The following is a 19,027-nucleotide window of genomic DNA, read 5'->3' as shown; positions in this document are numbered from 1 at the left end:
GAATATTGCCTAGTAACTCTCTGACAGCACACACCAAGTGTCACGGCAGCGGATGTGGACCCGCTATGCCTCAGAAGTGATTTGGCTTAGGGCTAGAAGCAGAGGCAGCACCTGGGATTCCTCGGTTTTCACCCTCTTACCCCACCAATCAGGATCTGGCCTCTACTACGGAGACCCCTAGACTGTTATCCTTAAAAAAAAAGTTAAAAAAAAATCCCAGTTAAGAGGCAGCTTATGCACTTCGCCAGGTTTTCCATAATGCGGTACTAGAGGGTGCAGGCAGGGATGTATTCATAGAACAGAGCTGGAGTAAGGGACGGTGGAATACGCTCATGACGTAGATCAGTGCAGGGTTCAGAGCAGACAAGGAAAGGTGTAGTGAAAAACAAGTCGAGATCAGGATTGGAGAGGTCAGGAAAGCTGGGTGGTTCAGGCACAGATTGAGGCCTCATGCACAGGGACAGATTTGAATTGTGGAAGTCACGGTCACGGCGGGTTTCTGCCTCTGGATTCTGCAGCAAATACCGTCCATAGCATGGAGCCATAATACCTAGGGACTAGCAGTGTTAAGCAACCAAGTCAAGACAGCCTGACCTACACAAGTGTTAAATAGAGACATAGATCTGTCAACGGCAGCATGCTGACAGTTTCCAGGAGGCAACAGATTTTTTTTTTCTACAAACGGACTGAGAAAAAATTAACTGAAAAAATAAATGGCTGAATTGAGGTGGTAGAGACGACAGAGAGCAGATCCTGTATACATCATTTAGTAAATTGTGGGCAAGAACTGCAGCATCTGAACTAGCTGTGAACGGGCGCTCATCTATGTGGATCCAATATAAATTGCACATGGGAACTGTGCAAAATGCCAGCCTGTATGGATTAATGGTGGTATAGATTGATTTACACTAGTGCATATGTGAATTGGTTGTCAAATTGATTCAACTGGCGGACTCATACAACTTTCATGTATTTCTGCCACGGATGACCTTCTCATTATATGCTTTGAACTCTTGTTCTTTCAATTGAAAGCCAAGTAAATACTGGAGATAGAGACGGCATACTTGATAATCCACACCTGCAAACAAGAGCAAAATATTCTCTAAAAACCTACTAAGCATTATAAATTGAAGGGGTTGCAAACTGCCATAAGACAACACATGAGGGTCCAACAGCTGAACTCCCCCTGATATCAGTGGGGCATGCTGTGGGCAACCATACAATAAATGATCACAATGGCTTCTGCAGAGTAGGACCCGCTCGTTGCAGCACCTCTCTCCTCTGGATAATAGAGGCAGGTCTGCAGTTGTATTACACAACCTTCCTGGGTAAACTGAAGGAGGCATTAAAGCCTAAAATGAATGGAAACTTGAACTAAGGCCGGGCTCACATGGCCGTATGCGGAAACTACTGCAGGCCTTCTGCAATGACCCTGCGTACGGCTGTGTAGCATTCTGCGTAAGACCGCGTATGGGCTGTGGGTATATCCACGACCATAGAGAAAAATGGGCTCTATGTTGCGGATATCAGTGGTAAAATAGAACATGCGTTCTATTTTCCATGAGCAGATTACGCAACTCCGACCCACTAGAGTGAGCAGAACTGTGTAATCCAGTGCATTTGCATATTACCACGGATCAAACACTTGCGGAATCCATAATTCCTATCTGTCCGTGTGAGACCAATCTTAGGTGTTCATAGATGACAATGCAGCAACCCACTCAGCAGCCACCAACCAGAGCAAACTGGGATTCAAGGTGCTTGACCTTCCTTCTTATTCACCTGATCTGGCACCCTCGGAATATCACCGTTTTTCTAATTTGAAGAAACACCTTAAGGGAACCAAATATGCCTTAATTTCTAACGCAATGGCATCGGCTGACGCCAAAGGAATTCTTTCTGCATGAGTTGAAGAAGCTGCAAAACCGCAGTCAGATGTGCATTGATATCCGAGAGGACTATGCAGACTAACTGAAATTTCGAGATTATATGTCAATTTTTGAGGCTAAAGCCAAGGACTTATCAGCGCCCCCTTGTAACATTGTCTTTCATGTGTACCAAACAAGCGCCACAAATGCCAATCCTAACACTGTCTTTACTGGTGCCATCCAAATGTGTCTACACTAGCCACCATAACTGTGTCTGTCATAGGTTTCGTTCATAAAATAATCTGTCATACATGACGGTCATAGCATTATACGTCACACGTGATCCCCTAAACCAGTCTGCTACACATACATCCGGAACCAGTCCGGAGACTCAGTTTGCAATATACGCCCAGTTATTTACAAGTGGCTAGAAGGTGGTCTCCGAATGCCCCCACACCCTGAAGCTCAACAGGTTCCTAAATCCATACATTGTACCTCCTCCTCCATAGTGTCGTCCACTCCTCATCCTATTCCAGATGTGACAAGTATGGTACCTAGCTTACTATAGGTGGCCAAAACCCAATGGAGTATTTACTTAGTGCTGACTCTAGCCCTCAAGAACTCAAAATAACAAACTGTAGTGCTAACTAAATTACCTACTAAACTAAATGATCTAAGTTCTGATCTCCAAGACTGTAGCTGTAACAATGTGATGCAGCAGCAAAAAAATCAAACATAATTCTGGGATGTATTCGGGAAGCATAGAGTCTAGATCACATAAGGTAATTATCCTCTTTACTCTTCCTTAGGCCCCCTGTCCACGGTCGTGACGGAATATCCCTAGCGATATTCCGCCACGGGGAAGAGTTGTCAGGTCTCTGCGAGGAGCCTATCTGATAGATAGGCTCACTGCGAAGAATCGCAGCATGCTGGGGCTGCGCTTTCCAAAAAGACAAGGCAGAGAGAAGACTTAAAGGGGTTTTGTCATAAAAAAAAATTCTATGCTCACCTATTCCTCCACAGGCAGACTCCTTACGGCATCTTCTCCTTGCTGATCTTCTCCGGTTCCCCGGGTCAGCTCACCGCAAGCCTCTGCGTCTTGTTATGGAGCCTGCATCCCTTGCATTCTCCATCCGACAGGTCAGTGAAGGTCACGTCCCTATGACGTAGCATTCACTGGCTAGGAAGGAATGCTGATCTACTGCAGAGATAGCATGTGCAGTCTCTGTAATAGTTCGGAACTCCGTGCTAGGCTGTGAACTGTGATGTAACGTACATTGCATGGCAGGAAGGAGACTGCCTGTAAATGTATGTAACGTCACAGAAAGCAGAAGAATCAGACAGTTGGAGGTGAGGTGACCTCCTGGGACTGCAAGAGACAGGAGAAGATCAGTGAGGAGAAGATGCAGTAAGTAGACTGACGGGGGAGGAATAGATAAGTATACATTTTTTTTTTTTTAATGACAGAACCCCTTTAATAGCGGTCTACAAATATCTAAGTCTATGGGGAAAAAAATATTCACCCCCACCCCCAGATCAGCTTCCTCGCACTGAATCTTAGCTTAGAGAGACATTTAGGATACTGCATGCATTCTGCTATCTTGTTAACATGTAGATGTGCGCAGTAAGGACTGGTTTGGTTGGCATGGGCCTATACTCTGACAATACAGATATGTAGTTAATGCCGATCACATCATTTAATTAGACTAAATATTTGCCTTTGTAACAAAAAACATCCTTCAGGTCTCTTGAAATCAACAGCAGCAGCAAGCATCATGATTCTCAATTAACGAGGACCCAGGAGGTAGTGCCAGACGACACCCCTTTTAATTACCATATTTATGAAGCACCATCTATTATTCATGCACTCCTCAGCTGGGAGAAGGGATTATGACAATGGATACGGTCGGCAATAGTAGCAGACTATTCTATACATGACTGACGTTACAGGCTTATTACAGGACTATGGACTCTCTGACCTGGAGCTATGAGTAGAGATGGACAATTGTATCCGTAGATTTATTGGTTTGTACCATATACCAGCCCTAAGAAAACAATGGGAGAATCAATTCACTTTAGTTCTGCAACTGCAGTTGCAAAATGGCCGGTAGACCTTTCTCTTACAGGTTGAAGAAACACACTCCTACCCAACCCTATTATGTATTGTATATGTGGTGGGGTGGGATCGTCAAACTAAAAATGCATGGAATAGGTCTGTCCGAGCAAATGAGCCACAGGTTTGGTCAGGGGGTCACCAAACTTTGTGTGGAGGGGCCAGTGTGAGTGCGTGAACACCACTAGTTCTTCTAAATGGGCAGTCAATGCAAGTGGACAGAGAGTGAATAAAGCCAAGAAGGCATTATCCCCAATGCAGGGTGTGGGGTGCCACAATCATTTGGGCCATATGACCCTATAATGTTAATTTATATAAAAAGAGTGGCTATCTCATAAACTTTTTGCTGTATGTTACGGTTGTTGTGTGTTTATCTATATGTGACAGTGCGGATGTGTAAAGGGGGGTTACTTATAGCTATTTGAATAATCTTTGTCATTTTATTGTTGTGTCTTTAAGAAGGGACGAGAACAGAGGTGGAGGCTGTGGAGAGATTAAGGCACAAAGTGGGGTGGAAGCGAGTTAGGGTGCAGGATGTGGCAATGAGGTGCAACTCCTGTGAGCAACGCTGAGCTGCTTCAGCAACAACAGGTCTTAAGGCTCTTTGGCCACTGAGAAGCGACTGAGATATGCTACAGTGAAACTGGGTCACCCTTTTGTTTCCTCTCCTATCAAGCCTACCATGTAAACAGATACAGAGAAACCAAGACATTCGGTTTTAAGACTGTTCTTGTTATCGTTGGAATAAAACAGTTACATTTTGGTTACTGATGTGGCTTCCCGGTCTCTCTAAAAGTCCTTTACCTGAACCCTCTGTTTCACTCCATGCAACCAGGCTCTGTTTCGGACCAGGCCTCCAGTGGTGGAGGCTATATTAGAGCTATATTCTATGGCAGTGCCCACCATTGAGAAAAGACGCAAACTAGTTAGCCAAGGTAAGCCTGAACAAGAGGCACTTGAACCAACCCAGTCCAATGGGTCTGTAACTGAGAAGCCACCTGCCACCAGCTCTTCCACAGATCTTCTGCACACCTCTAGGCATATTACACAATGTGAACTCTCTCTCTGCGTGGAGTTTTGAGTAGAGATTGGAAACTATCTGCCTGATTCACTGGTTCACCCAATTTTACAAGCCCAGAGAATACAATGGGACAAGGATGTAGCTAAGAAGGTTAAGGTGGGGCATGTGCCCCGAGTGCTGGGTTCCAGGGTTGGTGTCAACAAGACATTGTGCCTTGGTATTTAGATAGATAGAGAACCAGGGCAGAAAACAGATTAGCACTGGGTGAAAAACACCTACATAAACTCTGCAATGGGAGCATCAAATCACTTCAGTTCGGTGCCCACAGTTCCACAAGAATCCTAAATGGTTGGTAGATAATGAATTAAATGGAAAATCATTGGAACTCTTGCAAATAAATTCACGCGTCGCTAGTTATGAACATAAAAGGATTCAACACACGGCTGATGTCAGCTCCCGAGATATAAAATCTTACAATGCCCTGCGTGTGATGCTGCGGTTACCTAGCAGCACATCATAGCAACACAGGATGCGGAATAATCCCAAAGAGACAACAATGGGCAAATGTACAAACTAAGAACATCATTAAGGCCAAACGGTGATCTGATGAATCCCAAAAGATATGCTACTTGGTAAATTGTATTAGTTCTCTTTAATATTATTCTGCTTTGTTTAATGCCTAAATTATGCAAATGTAGAAATAAGAACCGGAAATTACTGGTCTCTACATCCAGGGAATAACTATAAGGTGTATCCCTGAGGAGACCCAAAGACCCCTCTGACACATAAGAAGATACCAGTATTATACATAGTATATGGTACATGCAAGCCATGGTACACATTTTGCATTAGGACCCAGGAGCTACAAATTACGCCTTTGCTGTAAATCCTAATAATCTCAAATATAGCAAAAATATTTCCATGCCGGATTAGCAGGCAATGATCTAATCTTAAGTGTCAACAATAACATGGTTGTAGGGTAGCAACAGATGAGAAATATGGTATTGTGAAATGTTGGACAAGGTCTCCTGGTCCCCAAAGCAGGGTTTCAGAAAGCGAGACTCCTACCAAAGTTGGCCCTTTAAGTTTAACATGATACCTGTTGGATGGCCACTCATTTAACCTGCTGCTATCATCCCTAATTCAGCCATTAACATGCACGTTTAGCTCTCTGGTGAGTATATATAATATGCCTATGTATGTAACTTTCATATGTGTATGTATGTAGTGTCTAACTTGCTGTACAAAGAAATTTACAGGCAATTTCACGCCCATAGCACCATAGGCAGATGTCTACTCAGCCTTAAGGAGAGGTCCCTGTTCAGGGGATCCTCATCTATTAGCCAAAAGGAAGACATGGAGATAGTAGCTACAAATAGTGATTCTCGCTCTAGAGGATCCTGTATGTCTTTACATCACAAGGACAGCCCATTAATTACAACTAGAACTGTGTAATGCTTCATTTTCCCTGTGGGGGCACTGCAGAGAAATTCAGCACCTGCTGCTATGTTGACTGAAAAAGATTAAAGCGGATCGCCGGAGGTTTCAGCATTGAGAAACCCTGTGATCAGCCTATTGTCAGAGGACCATTCTAAAGCAGACCACCCTTTTCAACTTGATCTGCTAAATTGAAAGCGTTGTAGAATATTTTTTTTGAAATTTCAAGAAATTTAACATTTTAGTAAAATCTGTAATAGATCCACTCCACCGACCATGTGCCATTTATAATATATTAGTGTTCGCCTATGTTCTAGAAGGGCATTCGAGCCTCCTCAGGCACCAGAGCCTGGTTGTCACTGCTACTTCTTCACCCCCCTATGGATACTCTTCAAATCTCTGCTGCAGGCAGAATGTTGATAGCATGTATGACCCCATGAAGGTTGACACACTGTATATAGTATATATTATCATGATGATAAAAGTATAAGATGGATGGATGGATGGATAGATATTTATTTATTGAGGCTCTCAGCACTGCACATAGGTCTGTGAGATAAAATACTGAAGGGAAGTTATTTTTCTATTTTACACGTCAATAAACCTCCTGGAGAAGAGTATATTCAGCCTGACCCGGACTTCTACAGCTGATAACAGGGAACAATAGATTGTAGTCAACTGCACATAAAGCACAGACTAGATAGGCTATAGATTAGGTGGCCTGGAAGAAATCTCTATGGCTAGTCATTACCCAGCTGACAGAAGAAGTGCCAGTTCTTGCACAGTGATTTCTTTTCCTCCTCCGTAAATCAATAGCATGAAACCTTTGTGCAGTGAATTGTGCAATTCTGACAAATGTACGAACAGAAATCAAATGACACAGATGTCCGGAGGCCTCAGATCAAAAGTGCCATTTTCCCTGAAAAGTCTATTAGCTAATGCTACAAATAGTCTTATTAACGGGGCTGACGTGTTCCTCTGCAGCTGACCTGGATAGTGATGGAAGCAACCATTCCTGGCAGCGGGATATTACTGTACGAATACATGTGTGTATGTATGTATGCATGTATGATTATATATATATATATATATATATATATATATATATATATATATATATATACACACACAGTATATACATGTATTATTCACTTTGACACCTTGTGGCTGGTTGGTATCTGTAATACACTCATTGTCAAAAAAAAAAAATCAATCAGCTAGTAGTTGTTTTGCTGTAAAACTCGGCATGCAATTATATCTCAGGCAGATATACACATGATTAGGGTTGTGGTGTGATTAGATGAACGGTGTTGTCACCTGAGGCCCTGAAAGTGTTTCCAATCTTGGCCTATAAAAAGGCTCTCAGAGGCTACTTGTGTGTAGTGGAGCTCTTTTTCCGCTTGTGTAGAGCTTGTTGACCACTAAACGCCTCGACGACGCAATCCAAGAGATTTTGCGCAGTTTGAGAGGAGTATTATTGGAATGCGAGAAGCTGGATGGACGTATTGATGTATTGCCCGCCACCTGGGCTGTTCTGACCAGACTGTTGGGAAGTGTTGGGACCAGTGAATGCATGAGGGCACACAGGACAACCAGGCTCAGGACGCCCCGACAGACCACCAGTAGAAATGATCATCTGATTGTCTGACAAGCACAAGCATCTCCAACAGTTTCATTGTCCGCCATCCAGAGACAGGTGACACCATCGTTACAGGTCCCTGTGTCTGTCTGAACCATTTCCAGGAGCCTTGCTGAAAGATATTTGGTCTCACGCCGCCCATTACGTCTTTGACTCCCACCATCACTTCTATTTGCAATGGTGTCGCGAAACGACAAAAATGGACTGCTATGGAATGGAACCAGGTTGTCTTAAGCAACAAATCCAAGTTTAGTTTGGGCATGGATGATGGCTGTGTTCATGTCTGGAGATCTAGGGGTGAGCCCCTTAATCCTTCCTTTACTGCGGTTGAGCACACTGCTCTCACTGCTGGTGTGATGGTCTGGGGGGGCCATCACATACAACAGTTGGTCCCACCTAGTAGTGGTACGCGGGACAATGACAGCTCAGCGATATGTTCAGGACATTCTGCAACCACATCTGTTGCCTTTAATGGCGGCTTCCAAGAGGCATTTTCCAGCAGGATAATGCTCAACCGCACACACAAGGGGGTCACAGGAATGTCCCCACAACATTGTCACACTTCTGTGGCTGCCTGGTCATCAGGTTTATTGCCAATAGAACATTTATTGGACCATCTGTGACACCAATTTCGACGGCCTACGAGATTGCATGATCTAGAAGCACAGTTACAGCAAATGTGGACAGATATGCTGCAGGAAACTATAAGATATTGTATGCCTCCATGGCCGCCTGTATCATATCTTGTATAGAAGCTGGAGGCGGTACAACAGGGTACTAGAGCTTCCATGCTCGCCTGTATCACATCTTGCATCCAAGCTAGAGGTGGTACAACAGGGTACTAGAGCCTCTATGCCTGCCTGTATAACATCTTGCATCCAAACTACAGGCAGTACAACATGGTACTAGAGCTTCCATGCCCTCCCGTATCACATCTTGTATCCAAGCTAGATACTGCACAATAGGGTACTAGAGCCTCCATACACGCCCGTATCACATCTTGCATCCAAGCTAGAGGTGACCCAACAAGGCAGTAGAGCTTCTGTGCCTGCCCATATCACATCTTGCATCCAAGCACTGGTTGCCAAACAGGGTACTAGAGCCTCCATGCCCACCTGTATCACATCTTGTAGCCAAGCTAAAGGTTGTACAACACGGTACTAGAGCCTCCGTGCCCACCCATATCACAGCTTACATTCAAGCTAGAGGTGGTACAAAAGGATACTTAGAGCCTCTCTTCAAGTGTTCATTTTCCACTTTATTTTTTCACAATAAATTCTGCTTTTGCTCTGATGCTGTAATCACTTACTTATACCAACATTACAGTCACACAAAGAACGTTTTATTCGATTCTGACAACTCTTTCTAGGTACTTGAATTTTTTTGACAACGAGTGTAGATGTATATATTAGACATACCAATCAGCCACAAAATGACAAAGTGAAAAACATTGATTATCTTGTGACAATAACACCTGTCAAGAGGTGGAATATATTAAGCGGCAGGTGAACAAATCAGTTCTCGAAGTGTTGGAAGCAGGAAAAATAGGTGTAAGGATCTGTGCAACTCTGACAAGAGTCAAATTGTGATAACTAGACAATTTGGTCAGATCAGCTCCAAAATGCCATGTTTTTTGTCTACTGATGAAAGTGCCTACAATGGACATGTGAGCATCAGAACCGAACCATGGAGTACTGGAAGAAAGTGGTCTTGACTAAAGAAAGTCATTTTTTAACATCATATGGGCAGCCAAATAAATGTGCACTGATTACCTGGGGAATAGATGGCACCAGGATGCAGAATAGGAAGAGAAGCTGGAGGTAGTGCATTGCTGTGCATATTGCTTTGACAAGTACGACTACATAAACATTGTTGAAGACCAAGTACAATCCTTCATGGCAGCAGTATTCCCGAATGGCAGTGGACTATTTCAGGAGGATAATGCACTCTGCCACACTGCAAAAATTTTCCAGGAATGGTTTGAGGAACCTGGCAGACTTCAAGATGAGGACTTGGCTTAAGTTTCCCTAGATCTCAGTGTGATCAAGCGTCTGTGGGATGTGCTGGAAAAACACGTCTGATCCATGCAGGATCCTTACAGGACTTACAGTATCTACTGCTAATGTCTTAGACCACAGGTCACCTTCGGATGTGTTGTCAAGTTCATGCATCAATGTACCAGAACTGTTTTGGCAGCATGAGAAGAACCTACACAATTGCCTGTAGTACTCAACTTGCACTTAGGCTTTTATCATTTTCAGAATTAGTAGGGGTCAAACCACTTGTGAGATGGAAATACCCATTAAATGAAAATAGGGTTGTCCCATCAGGATCAAAACGGTTCAATCCACGGACTCGCCTTCCTCGATGATGCTCATAGACCTCGCTAGGGATTATAAATTGTGGTTGTCATGGTGGGACCACCTATGGCACTTCGCCAACATATAGTCCTTATATCACACTTTCGCACCCCGTTAACTTGATTTTTGACGCACAATTATCAGAAAGTCCACAACCAACATGTTCCATCCAAATAACTTCTCCATTCCAGAGCTTACAGCATAATTACCGGTGACCTCATAATGTAGCTTACCTTGAATCTTTCGGACACCCCTTCACTGATACTGATTGTAAATTCAGCAATTTTCGGGGGACGAAACTTTCCTTTCTTGTGATCACGTTCATACTCCGTCTTTGTTTTCACCACAACCTTGTAAGAATAAATAAAACGGACTTTAATATAATAAGAAAATATACAAAGGCGTTAATCATGAGTAACACTACTATAAAAAGTTGAGTGTTTTGAGTTGATACATGGACTATAAAGCATATTAGTCTATGAATAGTATGCAATATATAATTACAGAAGTGTGAACTCGGACTACACAGTAATGAGAATTTTATCAACATGTAAAATGTATTTGATGGACTTCAGAGAGAATTTCATCCTAAAATACAAAGAAACCCCTATATCCTGTATATACACACTTAAAGTGTTCTCTGCTACGAAGCTGTTAACTAATACGTGTGTCTCTGTATGTAATCAGAAAAGCTATCTATACACTGACAGAAGGCAGAGATATTACAAAAACAGCAAGACATTACAATGCAAAGGGGAAAAGTAGAAATCCTCATTACGCAATAAATAAGCAACATTTATAAAACACTTGAAACCACCTTAGAAAGCTGAAATGGTCACTGACTTTTCAAACAACTTGTGCTTATACGATAGCCAGTGTGATAACTAGCAAAACTGCTACTTACCTGACCTAAAATTATGTTTTTCTGCTGAAAAATCTCTTTAAAATGCTGACCACTAGGGGTCCCTCTTCCTCCCAACTTGCTCTCCACTGCCTGCTATCAAGTTTGTGACAGGAGACATGGGTCAGGAAGGATATTGTTTCTCCTTAAGGAGAGCAGCTAGAAGGTATGTGAGGACACTTAGAAGACATCCATGCTCCTCTGGGAAATATGCAAATGAATTAAGGAGGAACAATATCTCTGCAGTGCCACCTATTGTAAGGCAGAATTCCTGCAAGTCAATTAACTTTTTAAACAAGCCTTATAACAATGATTGAATTGTAAGCCAAAGTCAGAATACCCATACACAGACAGCTGTTTAGGGGCGATTGCCACCAGGCAGATTTCTGATAGGTGGCGCTGCAGAGGTATTGCTCCATCTACCCATTTGCAGGAGATGTACTGATGAAGTAGGAGGATCAGCAGAGGAAAGGGGAGGGGAGAGAAGAGAGCTGCAGGTACAGCCTGCAGCTAAGGGCTGGTTCACAGGAGCATCCTTCATTCCATTCGGAGACCCTGCTGCTGAATTCCAAAATCAATGGGAGCGCTGCGCCGCTCGCAGTGCTATTTTATCCTGTATAATGTCAAAAGGCCGTAAGGAAACGAAACAGACACCAAAAATAGTAGATGGGGTCAGTGTTGCTGGGTTCTGCTGAGGTGAACAAAGTCTCATAGTAAGTCGCTGTTTACTGTGTTTTAGTTACAGAAATCCCATCTCCACTGCTCAGTCTTGTCATATACTGTCCTACATGATGATTTTATGTCTGTGTGTGTTCCAGACAGTTACAGACCACAATTTGCAGTTCTCTGTGCCCCAGTCTATAGAATACAGCACAGAAGCCAGGCTCTTCCCGCCAGACCAGAGAGAATTGACAATCACTGATACACCGTGCATACGGGTAAAATGGGGTAAAATGTAGGACAGAATTAATACAATAGCTAAAGATACGGTTATTCATCATGTACACAAATGACAAGCTTATTCTGAAAAAAGTCATCTGAAAAGTTAAATACTCTTTATGGTTCAAAAAAGATTTTATTTTCTATGACAATAAAGATTTTACATAACAATCCAGTGGTTTCCATTTGTCGCCACAATCATTTATGTGAACAATAAAACAGATTTCCATAAACCAATCTTCGTTTCTTCATACGTCAAATAAAATCTAGCCGCACGTTTGAAACTATTTATCTCCCCTTATGGGGGGAGAAAGCCATGGAAAAAACACAAATTCCGCTTGTTCAAACACCACATATATCACTTATACATATATTATTTAAATACTCTTTAAACAGGTTTTCTGCTCTTTTATTCTCTGGATGGGTCATCAGTAACAATCATACGGGGGTTCGCCGCTCGGGATCCCTATAAATGAACTGTTCATCTGGGTTGCTGTCCAGTGCAGCGGGTCGGACATTGTCATCAGAGAACAGGGGAGGAAGCGGGAGTGGCGACTTCACTCCCACTAAAATCAATGGGAGCGCTGAGCTGCTAATCTACTTTCTGCACAGGGCAGGATGTCAGTAGCAGGAAGTGGAATAGCAGCGCAGTGCTCCCATTGATTGCAATTGGAGTGAAGCTGCCACTCCCACTTCTTCTGTCCTCGATGACCCTAAAGGCTCCCTCCATGTTTTTCGGTTTTGCACGGTTTCTTTCAGTTGTGTGATATCCATGCCAGTATCAGCTCTGACAGTATTGGCCATAGTATCCTTTGGCGGCCGGGTCTGCATTTGCCATTGATCTGTCCAAGCATTGTAGATGTTTCTAGCTACTCTGCTCGCATGACATGGCCAAAATACGTGAGTCTTAGATGGGTCATTGCTCTCCAGTGATATATCGGGTCTTGTACAATTCAGGACTTCTGTTACTCTTTCTGTCCAGGGTATAAGCAACAGAGTAGTCCTGTTAGGTGCCCTAGAGGGTCCCAACCTCAGATTCCCCCATAGTGCCTGCCTCCGATGCCCCCATATGTTTTGTGGCCTCAGATACCCTATAGTGCCAGTCTTAGATGCTCCCAACAAATGCTGTCTCCCTCCATACTCCAGCCAAGCAACCTACAACTACAAGCCTGCTGAACCGTTCCAACTTACCCATTATAGACTCTCCGAATGCTGCGATGAAGCGATCAGCTGACCCCCCCCACCCCCACAACCTGTGCTACTACTAATAGGTGTATGTAGAATGCATACAGATCCAGGGAAGGGTCAGCTGATTGCTTCAGTATGGCATCCTGAGCGTCAGTAATAAGTGAGTTGGAACAGTTCAGCAGGCTTGTAGGGATGTTGCCCAGCCTCCACATTTATATGGCTGGTAAAAAATAATTACACAGCGGCCTTCAGGCAGAATTACCAGCCGGGCCAGCTGTGGCACCCCTGGCGGCTTCCAATGGCACTCTAGAGTGCCAAGACACCCCGGTTGGGAACCATGGCTCGAAACAGACATCTCTAATAAGGCTCAGTTATGAAAAGATATGCTAACAGCAGAGTTCTATTTCTTGTGTAAAACCGTGCTATTTGACATATTGATGTCATGTTATGTGTCATTTCATGCAGAAATTCTACTCCGTCTATTACCGAGCAATCACGTAAAGTGAAGCCCATCAATCCTGACCTGACGTTTCTTCATTGTAGTCAATTTATTGTAAACTCCCAAACCTTCTTCAAACACAACCTTTAAATTCGCCGCTGCCAGAGATGCATGTCACGTAGATAAGAATTATCAGAGAGCCGCACTTCTGCCTCCTTCTCCGCTGCCTAGAAATCGCCTGCTATTTATCACATTTTAATTTGTTTAAAAAAAAAACGAGAAGGAATATCATATGGTGCGGAAAAATTATCATGTAATTGATTTTTAGCTTGGCAGGAGGGTGATATGAATACATAATCCCTTATAAAGCAAAACTTCCCAATAATGTTCTGTACGTCCTATACTGTAAGGGGATTAATGCCGCTAAGTGTGGTATTAACATAGGCAAATTCAATAATTACTGTAAATCCATACAATATACATTACTGTAGCTAATCTGACTCCCTTCTCATCTTCTCCTGTGTGACGCTACTTAGGTAATTCTTTAAATACCACTTTTATAACAGATCTTGTTTCACTTGCGTTTTCAGCTGTGGAGTAGTGTGAGGCCCATGTAATAAGGTGTAAGCAGCTGCTCTATAGGGTTGAAATCAAACTACTAAGGACCACTTGTCTGTGAGTATGTATGTAATTCTTATGCTCCACCCCTGGTGATGTCATCGTTCCGCCCCCTGGTGACGTCATTGAAGGTCCTACAACATATATAAAAACGATCGAATGAACAACTCAGTTAGGGCTTTTGAAAAGGGAAGGACAAAAATAACAAAATGAGAATACAACTAAACCGTTATGTCAGACACAACTCAGCAGTCCTGACAGAACACACTGACCTACCTCCACCACAAAGATCCAGTGGGCTGAAGGACCTGTGGTGATGTCACTGCCGTGGGAGGAGCCAAGCTGTGTTTGTCTTGTGTTGTAATCAAGCTACTCTGTGTGTAATGTGCCACCAGAAACACTGGGACTATAATATTACTAATAATTACTAGTAATGATATGGTGATAGACTGTAACTTGTGCTAAAACTGCGTTGCATAACGAAAATTTGCACCAAATTTTGGAACTGAGCATGCTCAGTAGGAACTTTCTAGAGATGGAAGTCATGGTTATAAAAGGGACCTTTTTTTGTGCTGAGTCACAGTGGAGAGACAGTGCTGAGCAGAGTGAGCGGGAGGAGCTGCTGAAGCTGAGCCTGAGAGTTGAAAAGGTACTGTCTTGTAAGGCCTGGCTCACACAAGCGGATCGGTAAACCCTCGGCGGCGTAGCTAAAGGCTCATAGGCCCAGGTGCAAAAGTTTACATTGGGGCCCTTCAGCTTCTCTTAACCTCTTAATGCAGATGCATAACTTGAACCTCCTGGGCCCTAATGCAAAACTTGTAACAGGACCCCCAACTATATTGCTTTATTCATAGTCCTGGGCTCCCTATATGGAGAAGAGAGGCCTTATGGGCCCCCTAAGGCTCCTGGGCCCGGGTGCAACCGCATCTCCTGCATCCCCTATAGTTACGCCAGTGGGTACAGCGTATTCCATGTAAGGTTTTGCTCATATAATACACTGTACCAATCAGCCATAGGCAGCCATGTTACCGCTCACACGACTTAAGCGAAATAAGTGCACAATAAAAATCGCAGCATGTCCTATCTTGGCGCGTATTACGCAAGCATACACACCAAGATAATACATGAGCGGCTAGCAGCCAGTACATAATGTCCATGGCGGCGGGCATCTATGGATTTCACTGCGGCAAGCTGTGGAATCCGTGTGTAGACAGATTTACTTAGTCAATTAATCAGACTCCCTGTTCCGAAAACTCCAGAAGTCTGTCTATTAGGCCTCCTGGATGTTGAACAATGGCCTTATACAGTATAATATTACTTATATTATATATTGCACATAGGACAATAGTGATAAAATGGACAGGCGACCTCCACCATATGGTAAATACAATCATCTCATATGAAAAAAAATAGTTTCTAAAAATAGAAAAAGGTCTTGAAAAATTCCCTAAGGTATGAGATATATGTAGTTCCTTAAATACTGTTTTCACTAAAAATGCTCATCAATTCTTACTAGACCAATTAACGTGATTATAATACTATCTAATAACACATCGTAAGCAGCGTTAAAAAACACAGCGTTTTAAACGCACCCCACTCATTTCAATGGGCGATCCAGGCCGTCAAAAATACGCTGCAATGCTGAAAATAGAACATACCGTGTTTGATTTAGCGAGCATTTTAAACACTGCGTTAAAACGCTCATCTCATGAGGCCCCCATTGAAATGAATTAAGACTTTGTGCAGCGATTTTAGCAGACATTGAAAACGCTCGCTAAACGCTGTAAAAAAAAAAAAAAAAAACACGCCTGCATGAGAGGCCTTAGGGTAATTTCACACCTGCGCCCAGGTGTTCCGCTTTCTTGCTCCATTCAGGGACCAGGAAAAGGGAATTCCTGTGGCCGAACGGCTCTGTCTCAGGATGGAACCAAACAGCCAATGATTGTAATGGGGTCCATTCAGTTTCCGCTCAGCTGTCAGACTTTTGTAGATGGAAGAAAAAGTTCTGCATGCAGTGCTTTTGCTTCCAGTAATTTGAGGCAGACCTGCGGTGGGACCTCTGACCCGAGGTTCCAAAGCAGATGTGAAATTGGCCTAATTGGAATATGTTATTTTTCAATAAAACGAGTTTAAAAAAAAAAAAATACGCGCTATATTGTCAGCTTCCAGAGGGGAAAGGATACAGATTCTGCTCAGAGCTACATTGTCAGCTTCCAGAGGGGAAAGGATACAGATTCTGCTCAGAGCCTGCCCCAGCAGCACCAATGGGAATACGGAAAGCAAAAAAATGATGAAAAAACTATTTTATTTTATTCTACAAACAATGTAAACTACTTCAAAATAGCTATTAACAGCATTTCTAGACTTGTTATGTAAATGATTAACCCTTTTAAGGTGCCATATACATCAGATAGAAGCTGGTAGAACCAACCAATTTCAGTGAGCCAAGAGTCCATGTATATGAGGTGGAAGGGAGGAATAGCTAGCAGCCGACCATGTCACCTAATGGTCTATTGGTCATATCCATACGTAACCGAGTTACTGGCACATTACAGAAGACTTATCAGTGTGTAATTAGCAATCCCAATATCAGAGCACCCAAATGCCCCATGTGAGTGGAGCAGTGATGTGCATACCCAAACGACAACCCATTCACTTCTGTTTCATGCATTTGGCAATCCCCCTCCATCCCATAGAAGTGAATGCAGTGGCAGTCAACCATGCGCATTGCCGCTCCATTCACATGGGGCATTCGGATTTGCCAGTCTTAGATTGCTGGGGGTCTGACAACTGGGATAGGTGATAAATATCTTTAGTGCATGAGCACCTTAATTCATGTGATTGGTAGCTATCTTAAGATTTTGGAGCCACATTGATGGCATATCCTAAAAGTATGCCTATACTTACTGCAATGCATCGCTGCGTGTGATTCTCCTGCCTCTTCCCTAAGACTCCTGACTTTTCAACCCCCATTACAAACAAGTATCTAGGAGTCGGTGAGATAGTCCTGGATTCCTGGCTCTGTCTCAGAACACCACACATCTGCTCTGATAGTGGAGAGCAATTATAGTTTATTTCTGCCAGACAGAATTCTCTAGTGCTGTAGAGATGGGTGCAGGAAGCGATAAGTACATTCAAGCAGCTGCTTAAATGCATGTTTCTATCAGCAAAGTAGAAAGCAGTTTAGGTACTACAGAGCAGTCTGCATGACACATTAGCGTGGGCACTGTGTATGGTATGGCCAGAAGATAACCTGTCATATTGAACATGCAGACAGATGTGAGGACAGCATGTTATAAAGCAGGATGAGCTCAGTAGATTGATATATAGTTTGGTTGGAAAAGATTCAATATAATTTGTATTTTATTCATTGAAATCACTGCTCATTCTGAGCTTAAGAGTCCAATGGGTGGAGTTATCAGTGATTGACAGCTTTCTCTGTATACACATGGATACAGGAAAACTGTCACAAACACATTAATATATATTATATACTAGTTGATATACCCGGCTTTGCCCAAGTTATTTTTGGTACTGGTGTTTATCTGGTGTTCACACGGAAAATCTTATGAAGTCGTGGTTACTTTAGGGATACCGAGGAAAAAATATGTTCACCATTTTGCATGGTTCTTTGCACTACCAGGAAACAACATGGGAGGTAACCATGCGACGTTTCCTTTATATAAAATGACATCAGAAAGTGAGAGAATTAGATTCCGTACGTAAAATTTGGATGCTAATTCTTTTGCGTTTAGAATTGAATAATCGAGTTGGGACCCATTAATGTTTCCTATTTATGACATAATCAATGCTCGTGCCAAATTTCAAGTTTCTATGACATCGGGAAGTGAGAGAATTAGATTACGTACGTAAAATTTGAATGCTAATTCTTTTGCACTTAGAATTTAATAATCAAGTTGGGACCCATTTACTTTTCCTATTTTGGACATAATATATGCTCGTGCCAAATTTCATGTTTCTACGACATCAGGAAGTTGCAGAATTAGTGGCCAGTCAGTCAGTGAGTGAGTCAGTGAGGGCTTTCGTCTTTATATATATAGATGATTGAGAGCAAGGTGACAGGTTCCCTACTACTGGGCATTACTGCTTGATCTACACCATTACTCATTCTGGCACCGCTATGTAGCTATAATCTATTTTTCCACATATTCTCCAACATGCACAAACAGGATTCACCTATTGAAGACACTAGAGCGAGAACATTAGCAGTGCCAGATCCTCTACTGGGTTAGCACAAGCTTTTTCTATGTTACTGAACCTTGATGTAGAGAAGCTCTTCAAAAGGGTTTTGTGGCCTTATGTACAAACAACCTACATTAATGAAATATTGGTCCAATGTTCCTTGACTTTATCACATTACTAAACAATGTGTCTACCACACTCACCATTAATGGTGCCAATAACCCGTCTTCTGTGGAAGACGACAAGGATGCATACTTTTCCCTCTCCTTTCTAACCTATCCCTAAAGGGGTTGTCCCACCA

General features: G+C 42.8%; 1 protein-coding gene across 2 annotated transcripts in view; it reads right to left on the bottom strand.

Annotated features, from left to right (window-relative positions):
• The window catches only part of NSG1 (neuronal vesicle trafficking associated 1), a 67,572-nt gene that overhangs the window by 36,565 nt on the left and 11,980 nt on the right, over nt 1–19,027 (bottom strand). For both annotated transcript variants that reach the window (XM_066573289.1, XM_066573290.1), the window contains exon 3: nt 10,672–10,788. In XM_066573289.1, coding sequence (XP_066429386.1) covers nt 10,672–10,788 — 117 coding nt within the window. The remainder of the gene's footprint in view (nt 1–10,671; nt 10,789–19,027) is intronic.

Source organism: Eleutherodactylus coqui, chromosome 7 (assembly GCF_035609145.1).
Source record: "Eleutherodactylus coqui strain aEleCoq1 chromosome 7, aEleCoq1.hap1, whole genome shotgun sequence".
Taxonomy (NCBI): domain Eukaryota; kingdom Metazoa; phylum Chordata; class Amphibia; order Anura; family Eleutherodactylidae; genus Eleutherodactylus; species Eleutherodactylus coqui.
Note: the sequence above shows the minus strand (reverse complement) of the source record. Positions and strands in the feature narration are given on the sequence as shown.